General features: G+C 45.6%; 1 protein-coding gene across 2 annotated transcripts in view; it reads right to left on the bottom strand.

The window, feature by feature from the left end:
- PSD2 (pleckstrin and Sec7 domain containing 2) overlaps nucleotides 1-11723 on the bottom strand; it is a 201261-nt gene that overhangs the window by 12843 nt on the left and 176695 nt on the right. For both annotated transcript variants that reach the window (XM_019534783.1, XM_019534784.1), the window contains one exon: nucleotides 1461-1618. In XM_019534783.1, coding sequence (XP_019390328.1) covers nucleotides 1461-1618 — 158 coding nt within the window. The remainder of the gene's footprint in view (nucleotides 1-1460; nucleotides 1619-11723) is intronic.

Raw genomic sequence — 11723 nt, 5'->3', positions numbered from 1 at the left:
AGTAGAAAAGATTAAACTGAATTTTGTCAAATGGCACTTAAGATCTTACACTACACAATGAGGTGTTTCATCTTTTCTACTGCATGCAGTGCTGAATATGACTCTGCCTTTTTAAAAAAGTAAAACTCCAACACGTGAATATTTGAAAGCAAATAATCAAAGAAGAAAATGTGTATGAACATTTGACTAGTTCACTGATTGACTTGCCTAGTCAAATCTCAACAGGCTGTGGTTCACCTAATCTAACCCAATTGCTCAGGGATGGTCCACTCCCATAAGAAATACAATCGACTTCCATCCAAGTGACGGCATGGAAGCAAAACACATTTGTGAGTGAATCAGACCTTAAACAAGGAATGCCCTGCTAAGTTATCAAAAAGTTATCAGACCCTGCCTCCTGCTGGATGGGCATGCATCTTGGGTACAAAATGCAAAATGGGGCAAAGTGAAAGAACGGTGGACCAACAACCCACATCTTAGCTTTCTATGAGGCTTTGTCAAAAGTGTGCAACTCCCCAAGGCCTTGCTCTGATCCCACTTACATCATTTCTTTGGTGCTGTAGTCGCAATATGAGTTATTCTGCACTTGCACCACTGCTGCAGGGATCAGAATATTACTCCTGAGGCCCTGAAACTGGGCTGGTACCTTTGGTTTCTGCTCTAGTTGGAAATACAGTGAACAAGCCTGTTCTAGGGTTTCTATGTGATAAATTAAGTGTAACACCATTGAAGTGAATGGAGTTCCATTCTGAGGTATGACTCAGCGAGGTCAGAGCCCAGTCGACAGAACTTTGCCTTTTCTGCTTTTGGGCCTCAGTGGAATTAGGACAAACAGAGACTTGAGAAAACTGAACTGCTGCACACCGTGAACAACAGCATAACAGTTAACTAACAAGGGTCTGGGATCTGAGGCCTGGTTGATAATTGCCTGTGCATGTGGGCTCAGCATGGGTCACACAACATATTGGCCTTGACATACCCAAGGTCTGGTGTAGGGGTTCAATTTCTACAACTGAAGGGCGGATCTAGAAGTTCCTCCTGAGCTTCTACTTAGCCCTCTAGCAGGTAGAAACCAGTGAACTGTTGAGTAAAGGTTGTGTATATATATACATAATGACTGAGTAAAGACCTCAGGATTTAGCCACAAGACATTAAGACCCCAAACCTCCTTTACCCTTTAACCTCATGCAAGGCGGGAAAAAGGCATGACCATTTGGTTTAATCCATAATTATGCCCCCATTTCACAGATGTAAATATCAACTCACAGCACAGGAAACAATTAGGCCTCATGATATCTTGTCTTTTATCTGTGAATCCTTCTTTTCCTATTTCTCATTTTTTTGGTTAATATAGGAAAAAATCTGATAATGACTTGAAACTGAATTCTGCTTTGCTGTTGGCTATAGGAGGAGTAAAACTATCCTGATAAGAGTAACGTGAGATGTACCAGAGTACTTACGGTGCTTGAAAGAGGAAAACTCTCCAATCTGCTGTCTTCAATTTGAGCACGTTTGACTTTTTGCTGTAGTCAGAGGCTTTTGTGGCTAAGGCGTGGTGAACTCGGATGGCATTTTTGAGATCCACTTCAGAGAGATCTTTGTCAGGTTTATACTCATCCTATTAAGAAGGAGTGTTAATAGAATAATGACAGTGCTGGCATCCATAGGCTTCTTTAACAAAACTGCCCTTTTCTCTCTGCCATAATCACAGAATGCTGAGAAGGGGAAGAGTGCCTTAGTACTGTGAGTTTTAGGAGGCGATAATGATAATAATTAACATCTATCTGGCACCTTCCTCCATCATTATATTCACTAGGATGATGTGAAAAAGTACACGAAAGTTTTAAAAATAATTATCAATATTTATCTCCATCATGTCACACACACTCCATGGACTGCCAAGGAAGAAGCATCCCTGGGCTCCTGAAAATCTTCACCCACATAAGAATCTCTCATGTGTGCAGCCCCTTTAAAATGAAGGGGCGTGATCTTTAGGTGGCATAACTGGGCACCACTGCATCAGCTACTGAAGCTGCACTGATGTACACAGCAGAGGAAAAATAGTACTTAATGGTCAGATCTAAAGGTATCTACTTTCTGCATTTGTATCTCTGGACTGAAATACTTTGCACTATACGGGATTCAGACACATCCCAAGAAAGCTAACTGGAGGTTAGGCTCAAACTTCTTACCCTGTTCTCCATCTCTTACATCTCTCTATCATTGTGGAACTGTTCATTCCATTTAAGTTCAGGTGATGTAACTCAGTATGTGAACCTTTAGAGGCTTCAACAATATCATTGAGCTCATGCTTGCCAGTTGGTTTACTGAATCTGTCCAGTATCAGGGGCTTTCAAAAGTAAAGGAAACGTAATAATAATAACAAATTAGAAAGTGGTCAAGGATCTTGGCTTTACGACTCACTCCAAAAATGATACCTTCAACAGTCATCTAATGCCATGTTGGGACATTGGATGAGACAGAGCTGTATCAGTCAGGGCATCAGCAGAATCTACACTGTGGTCTGTTTCTGACAGGACTCCCACTGAATACAGAATCCCAAGAAGATTGTGAGATCTGGAGTCCTGTAACCAGGCATTGAGACGTAGGCAGGTCAATGCACAAGAATTCTGGCAGGGCTTTGCAGGCAAAGGGAAACAACCGTGGTCTAAATTTCTGGGGAAGGCTACAAAGAAAGAGCTCAGGGAGAAGGCTGGACTGGTTTCATGAGTACGGGCTCTGATGGAAAAGCATAAGAAAAGAGCATGCTAGATTAGATGGGCCTTTTATCAAGGTACACTTAGATTCTGTCTCCTCTTCCCTTCACACTCCTTTTCTGATAAATCTCCAGAAGTTGGATGCCAGCCCATGTTCCACATATTAGGGACCTAAATAGACTTAGGCACCTAAGTGTAACCCTATTCCACCCTGCCTGTGACCCTGAGACACCATTAACACTTTTACTTTTGCAACCCGTTAGCAGTTAGCATCTTAGTCAGAAGACTAAGTTACAAAAGAGCAATGAGGAGAGGGAAGACACCTATTTTATGCATTAACAGCTTTTCTGGGACGCCAGCAGGGTGGAATAGAATTGCACTTAGGCACCTAATTCCACTTACATGCCTAATAGGTGGAATAAAATCTGGTCCCTGGTGTTTTGTTGGTCATTTACTTGCTGTAAATGTACATCCCTAAGTAAAGGCATTATTTAAACCACAGCTTTTAGTTCTTATCTTGACAACACTTTATGTGCATGCTTCACTTAGTCATGGGGACTTCAAGCAGATTACTCATATGTTTAGAGTCAGACCCATACATGTGCATGTGAGTGTGTCTATGTGGATTCTTACCTGGGGCTCGACCCTTACCCCGCTCCCGTCTACACAGTAAAACCTCCCATCTGGGTTTGAAGGAGCTATACACCCAGGCTAGCTTCTCCCATGGTTGGTTAGAAACTGGACTTCTCTCCAGTTTGGAGTGGAACCTGACCACTCAACAGGAAGGATGAAGACTATGTCAGTCAAGTGCTGACAGTACTCCAATGCCCTTCCCACAATTTCCCCCAGTGACAGACAAGTTTTCCTGTGAATGACAGGGAAAGAGTCCAAGAGCGTCTCAGCATAAAGAACCATGGGAAATGCCCCAGATACATACAAACAAGTGCAAAGACATTGCAAATGCAGTAGGTTGTGTAAGAAAGTGCCATTAATACAGAGCCACATTTTTTACTACAGGTAGCTTGAAATGTGTTTTCTTAGCTGCTTTTCTTAAGTAGTCAGGAAAAAATGTGAGGTTTGAAATGCTGATTCGTGTACAAGCACATACGCTGGGAGGCCTCATATGGTGAGACGTGGGAAAGACCCATGCCAAGAAAAGTCTGGCAGCTACTCCTACCTTGATGTGGCTGACTCTTTAAGGTTAACTGCAAAGAACAATCTCAGCATTCCAACAGCCTGGGCAGCAGGGAAAAGAATTCGCTGCCTATTGCTGAAAGGGTAAATGTTGAGGTTTATTTCTTTACAGTAGTGATTTTTGTGTGTGTAAATTCAATTTGCCTAACATGCTCTGACAATCTAGCACATTGTGGAGCTGGGCTGAAATTAATTTACTACTTCACGGGGTAGATCAAAAGTTTGTCCAAACCTAGCTGGCCCATTATGCTAGTGTGGGTAATGCATGCCAGGTTTCATAGTCAGTGCACCCAAGAGCATGCCTAGGGCCAGATTCAGTTCTACCTATTAGGCATGTAAGTGGACTTAAACACCTAAGCATGATTCTAATCCACAGTCCCTGAGACCCTGAAAACCTATTAACACAAAAGATGTGTGCGGGTTCTCCTCCTCCTTGCTGTTTTTTGGGACTCATGCTTAATGGCAAGATGATGGTAGCCACTGACAGATGTTAATTTAACTGTGTGACAGGATCTGGGGAATATTATCATGGACCACAACAATCAACTATCCTGCCATGCCAGAAGTATGAGGTTTGGCATGGCAGGATAAACAAATGTTGGGATCTGGTATAAAATTCCCCACATCCCATTATATGTCGGCAGGGGCATACAGTTGGTTGCACATGTATCTGGGTGTGGGAAGCTGTGAACAGAAAGCTACCCAGTTCACAGCTGGCATACAGCGCACATGCACTGGGCAAAAGCAGCTGGGGATGAGGGATCTATCAAACTGACACTGAGCTGCATGTCACATATTCACATTAAAGTGCAATATGAAGCAACTGCAAAGATGTTCCACATTTGGTGAATGCAGCAGTGCACCTACAGGTGGGCAACCAGAACAAAAAGGACCTTCTAGAGCTAATTCAGCATACATGATGCCACAAAGGGCAACAGCAGTGTTCCTTGTACAGCAGGTTGGTGGCTTTATTAAAATCCTGGAAGCTGTAGAATTATCAAGTAGTGGGTTTCCATTTAATGTGGAACTTCTGTGTGGATAGTTTGCCATTTTATTGCCTGAACATGGCATGTTACAGTTTATCTCACAATAAATCAATGAACACATGAATCATGCAATAAATGAAGGTGTTGAAAGCACCTTGTCCAAATTCACAGATGACACTAAACTTTGGGGTATAGTAAACACACTGGAGGGCAGGGAGTGAATTCAGGCAGATTTGGACAGATTGGGGAAGTGGGCAGATCAGAACAGGATGCAATTTAGCAAGGATAAGTGCAAGGTGCTGCACCTGGGGAGAAAGAATCTCCAACGCACCTATAGACTGGGGGGTACCATTCTGAGTACCACGGCAGTGGAAAGAGATCTTGGAGTCCTGGTTGATGCAAAAATGAACATGAGCTGCCAGTGTGATGAGGTAATAAGCAAGGCTAAACACACTCTTTCCTGCATCAGCAGGTGCATCACGAGCAGGTCTAGGCAAGTGATAATTCCCCTCTATGCAGCATTGGTGAGGCCGCAGCTGGAGTAATGCATCCAGTTTTGGGCACCACACTTCAACAGAGATGCGGATAACCTTGAGAGGGTCCAGAGGAGGGCTATTCATATGTTGAGGGCCTGCAGGTAAGACCCTACGAAGACAGACTGAGGGACCTGAATATCTTCAGCCTCTGCTTGATCTTGCGGCTGTCTACAAACTCATTGGGGGAGGGGGGCGCAGAAGGGAATAGGGGGCACTCTGTTTACCAAGGGACCCCTCAGGGTTACCAGAAGTAATGGCCACAAACTGAAGGAGAATAAATTTAGGTTGGACATAAGGAAGAAACTGTTTACAGTGAGGGTTGCTAAAATGTGAAATGGGCTTCCAAGGGAGGTAGTGCTTTCCCCTACTTTAGAGGTCTTCAAGAAGAGATTGGATAGGCATCTGGCTGGGGTTACTTAATCCCAGCACTCTTTCCTGCCTGGAGCAAGGGGTTGGACCCTATGATCTGCCAGATCCCTTCCGACCCTTATGAAATCTATGAAAAGTCTCTCATAGCTAAAGTAATAAATCACAAGTGGTGTGATACAATCATGATAACAGGGATTGAACACAAGGTCTTCACCACCAAAAAGATAGGCTCCTATATTACTGGAGAGACACTGCTATACACCAAGAGCAATGTGCTACATAAACATTGCTATTATTTTTGAAAGATCTAAAACGTATGGATTCTTCTTCAAACTTTTGGTCTTCAAAATCTGACTAGGAACCTTGTGAAAACAGGATTTCTTGAGAAGATTCTTATAAGAACAGGCACTTCTGTGAGGTTTCCAGTGCCTCTTATTTCCAAAAGTCCTAAAAATATGGATAGAAGAGCTTGTTTGTTGGCATTCTGACACCTCTCTTTAATGTCCCACTTGGAGCCAAACAGCAGAGGAAAGTGACAGGGCAGAAAGTGTTAAGGAGAACCTGTTAAAATGAAAGTGCAGTTCTGCTTTAAAGAAAAAAAGGTAGTAGCATCAGAGTAGCATCAGTGGCTTCCATATTTATTGTCCCTCACTGATTCCAACATCTGAAGTGCTAAGTACACATCATGGATGACTGGTGCCACCCTGGTGGGGGTGGGGGGGCAGTCCCTCACAGCCAATCTTACCGACTCGGCAGGGGGAGGGTCCCTGCCTGCCCCCATGCCTGTCATCTAAGCAGCAAGCGTGGCCTGTCAGGGGATGCACCGGCACTCTCAGGGGGTGCATGTGCGCTTCCATGCACCCCCTACACATCGCCACTGGTACACATATTAAAAAAGATTTCTTCTGACCTATGGGGGTGTAAGATGAACTGGGAGCTAAAGAGTCAAGCTGGATCTTTTTCTGATTTGTGTATGATGCTCATCATCAATATCCTCAATGATAACAATTCTACATTTGGAAGCTAGGGCCAGAGCCTTCACAGCTACTCACATGTGGTGGCCCTTTTAGGACAGTAGATTTTTTTTTTTACGTGGGTGTAAAGTGGCCATTGTGATGGGACCCGAACCCCTGTAACAACAACAGCAACAATAAGAATTCCACTGAAGTCATAGAGTCACCATGTCACTCTGCATACACACAGTCACAAGTTTTTACAGGACTAAGTCTTTACATTTGTCAATGATGCAAGAGAGAGAATAGAATAGATATCTCTCCCAGAGCATATCTGAGTATCTGAGTCAGCACTGTAAGCAAATCTGACTCAAAGCTATAAGTAAGACTAAGTTTGTAAGGTGTTTTTCTTACAAGGACATATCCTAGGGCTGGACTAAATTATTACCTTAATTCAGCAATGTGCTCAAGCCTGTATTTTACCTTAACCACAAAAGTAATCCCATCTGAATTCAGCAGAGCACTTCAAGCCCCAATACAAAGCCAGCTGAAGTCAAAGGAAAGACTCCCACTGACTACAGGGAGTTTTAGGTTTGTCTCTGAATCACATTTTAAACATTTCAGATTAAACAAATTCATAAGTACTGTTTTGAATTGGAGTCTGTGTGTCCACAAATGTAATAGCAATAGAATACAAACAGAAGATGCAGGTCCAGTTTCAGGAAAAAACAGACTTATAGTCAGATATAAGCATTCCTCTATAGTATTTGTAAAAATTTAATGCAAACATCTGTGTTTTGTGTATTGCAGAATTATTATTAGATCTGTTTTCACAGTGTTGATACTCTTATTTTGGAATGGCCCTTATTCAGAATGAATCTACATTAGAATATTGTATCCACTGGAGAAGAGTATGATGGGCCATCAGGCTGCAGTGCTCCAGCTAGCCAGTTTCTAGTCCCTTTCCTCCATCTAAGGATCTGTATAAGGTGACAGAATCAGGCCCACTGAGCTTGATCCTGCTGTCTGTCTTGTATAACAATATAAACCAAGACTAAGTCTAACATTCATAGAGAAAAGGTACAGATGTCTTTCATGATTCAATTTACAAGGTAGTTGGTGGGGGCTGACTCTCACCAGTTCATTAGCCTGTCTCAGCTGGGTTCTGTTATGAAGGCTTGCCTGACCTCATTTCTTGAAGTACTTCTGCCACCTGCCATTCCATGGCTTATAAGATTTTTAAATAGCCACCGACCTGTGCTAATCATTATACAAGGGGCACCAATTTTGTCCTTTGAGGCACAATGTTGGCCATATTAGCTCTGGAGAGTCCCTTATTGCCCTTGTTGCAGCGCACTGGGCAGTGTTACCTCTATTTCTGCCAGTTACCTGCTGGTAGGTTTCAAGACCAGACCCATCAATTTCTCTTGTAGGCATGGGCTGCAGGTCAAGACCTTCGGTAGGTGCCCAGACCAGCCAGCAACTTTTTCAAACAGTCCTGTATAGCAAGATTGTCCAACTGCAGGCCCACAGGCAGCCTGTATGTGATCTGGGAGAACTTGACATGCAGCCTGCAGGCCCCAGCAGTGTCCTCTCCTCCTGCTGAGCAGTGGGGCAGGGCCCAGAGGTCCCTGCACCATCTGCTCAGCCCACATGGCGGGGCATGGGGTTTGTGTGCTGCTAGCCTTCACCAGCATGGGGCAGGGAGCAGGGAGCTGTATGTTGCTAGCAGGGATGGGGTGACTGGCACAAACAGTATGGTGGTGATTTTAAGAGGGCCATCTGAACAGTCTGTAGCCCAGGTGGAGTGTATTCTCCTGCTGTACACCAGGGCTGAAGTTCTACAGCTGCTCTACAGCAACACTTAGCACTTTATAAACATGCATCACTCCTTCTCTCAACACCCCAATAAGTGCAGTAATTAAGGGTCATTATCCCATTTTTACAGAGGTGAAGTAACTTGCCAAAGGCCATAGAATGAGTCAGCGACCTAGCAAGGATTAAATTGCAGAGAGAAGTCCCTGCCCCTATACCTATGTTCATTCCTCAGGGTCATCCATCCTACATTCCTGTCAGGGATTGAGAAATTGCTTCTCCAAACTGTGCTACAACATGCTAATCCAGCAATTAATAGTAGGTAGTCAACAATGTGTTGCATCACAGCACTTGCAGGTTTATTGTTATTCTTGAATCAGTCACGCTCTCACTCTTACTCTGTCTGCAGGTCTGTTGACCTAATTACAAACCAGGGTCCAAGCTGAATCTCTAGCCTTGTACCTCATACTAAGAGCCACATTCTTGGTCCCTAATGCAGCTCATTTGTGCTAAAGAAGTTGCCCTGTGTGAGCTGTTGGGGACTGGCTTTTGTAGGGAAATCCCTGGGTGATGCATTGCTGGCTCTGTCAGTTTTATTTCACTCCCCCTCCAGTGAAGGGGAGGTACTGGACAGAATCAGAGCACCTTATACTTTTGTGATCCACAGCTAGCAGAAAGTTTTCTTGGCTTCCACCAGAAACTGCTATAGGTTAGGGATGCCTTAGAGCCATTCAGACTTGTATTCCAGGATTGGAGGGAGCGTAGCTGGGCTGGATGTGGTCCCAAGGATCTGAGGATGTTTCTGACTGTATGTACCCAAGTCTTGTTTTGTTGGGTGACAGCTGGTCTGGTGTGGCCAGCTCTGTGCTCCTTAGTATCATTCTAGAGGCTGGTATCTCTCTCTACCTTTTCTAGAACTTATTTTCTCATGTATTCTGTAACCAAGCAGATTCTGCCCTGTGGTTACCTACAATTGTCTCATTGCAAAGAGTTTCTGGTAGCTCAGATATGATTCCCTTTTGGTGTCATGCAACTTCCGCTCTCTGCAAACTACCCTGTCCTTCCTATAGGCAGTAACATGTTTTTTTAAGAATCCCCAGGTTCTATCACCAGAAAGAGGATTAAATGAAATTTGAGTGGAAAAGACTGGTTAAACTGACTTGTCTATGTCCTTCTTCTTCTTCACCACTAAATTTAGTATTATCATCCACAGTAAATTGTCTAGCGCACTTGGTTGAGCAGAGAGGTGTTCCCTTAAAGCAAGGGTTTCAAATATACAGCCTGAGAGCTGCGTAAGACCTATGGAACCACTGTGGCCTGCTCCAGTCTGCTAGCCTACCAGACGTTGGGGAGGAGGGTTAGTGGGGTGTGGCCCGCCACACAGTTTGGGGGTTCTGGGTCCTGGTGTACACAGCTGTTGGTGGTGGGGTGGAGGAGGGGGAAATGAGTGAGACAGCTGTGCACAGCTGCCTGACCCCTGCTGTTGGCCCCAGGTCCCATGTCACTGCTGCCATATGAACCAAGACTCACTCTCCCTCCTGCTGCTGGCTCTGCCCAGCTACTACTGGCCTCACAGATTGGGCCTGGGAGGATTCTCCATGGTCCAGATCTGGCCCAGGGCTTGGGGCAAATTTGACACCCATGCTTTAAAGAAGACCTGTATGATTGCTCAGAGCTCCAGTATGAAATTGGAGATGGGCCTGTTGAGAATCTCTGGGTTAGGGTCAGAGGGGAAAGCCACAAGGGTGATGTCATGGTGGGGGTCTGCTACAGACCACCAGCCCAGGAGGAAGTGGTGGATGAGGCTTTCTTCAAACAACTAGTGGAAGTTTCCCAGTCACAGGCCCTGGTTCTTGTGGGGGACTTCAGTCACACTGACATCTGCTGGGAGGGCAATAGAGCACTGCACAGGGAATCCAGAAAGTTTTTCGAGAACGTTAGGGACAGCGTCCTGGTGCAAGTGACCAACTAGGGGCCATGTTTTTCTTGACCTGCTGCTCACAAACAAGGATGAATTGGTGGGGAAAGTAGTAGCGCTGGGGCAGGCAATTATTCTGGGTGGAGGGCCGCTTAACGAGTTTTGGTGAGCTGTCAAGGGCCGCATGGGTCCCCTGCCCCTCCCCGATGGTTGCCCTGCCCCCTTGTTGCCATCTTGGGACCAGAAGTCCCACCCCTAGCCCCTGACCTTTGTCACTGAAAGTTCCTCCCCTCCCAGAAATACTCCTTTGGGGGAGGGGCTGCCATAGTTCCATAGTTGGTAGGGTCAGAAGGGACCTGAGCAGATCATCAAGTCCGACCCCCTGTCATGGCAGGAAAGAGTACTGGGGTCAAATGACCCTGGCAAGGTGTTTGTGTAGCCTCCTTTTAAAGACCCCCAGGGTAGGAGCCAGCACCACTTCGCTTGGAAGTTGGTTCCAGATCCTAGCCACCCTGACTGTGAAGTAGCGTCTCCTGATGTCTAATTTGAATTTACCCTCTGCCAGCCCGTGACCGTTATTTCTAGTCACTCCTGGTAGCACTTGGAGGAACAGGGACTCCCCCAATGCCTGCTGGTCCCCTCTGACTAGTTTGCAACAGGCCACTAGATCCCCGCTCTGCCTTCTCTTGTGGAGGCTGAACAGGTTCAGGTCCCGTAGCCTCTCCTCGTAGGGCCTGCCCTGCTGCCCCCTGATCATGCGAGTGGCCGTCCTCTGGACCCTCTCCATGTTGTCCACATCCCTCTTGAAGTGCGGTGCCCAGAACTGGATGCAGTACTCCAGCTGCAGCCCGACCAGTGCCGCATAGAGGAGGAGTATCACCTCCTTGGACCTGCTTGAGATGCATCTGGGGATGCATGACAGGGTGCAGTTGGCCCCACACTGCTGGCCCATGTTCACCTTGGCATCAGTAATGACTCCAAGATCCCTTTCTGTCTCTGCACTGATGAGAAAGGTGTTCCCCAGCCTGTAGGTATGCTGTTGGCTCTTCCTCCCCAGGTGTTTCACTTTGTACTTGTCAGTGTTGAATCCCATCCTGTTTGTATCCGCCCACCCCTGTAACCTGTCTAGGTCCGACTGCAGCCTATACCTCCCTTCTAGCATACCCACATCCCCCCACATCTTAATGTCATCAGCAAATTTGAACAGGGCACATCTTAGAACCAGAAAAAACCCA

Source organism: Crocodylus porosus, unplaced genomic scaffold (assembly GCF_001723895.1).
Source record: "Crocodylus porosus isolate Cpor-Errol unplaced genomic scaffold, CroPor_comp1, whole genome shotgun sequence".
NCBI lineage: Eukaryota > Metazoa > Chordata > Crocodylia > Crocodylidae > Crocodylus > Crocodylus porosus.
This window is presented reverse-complemented; position numbering and strand designations above follow the sequence as displayed.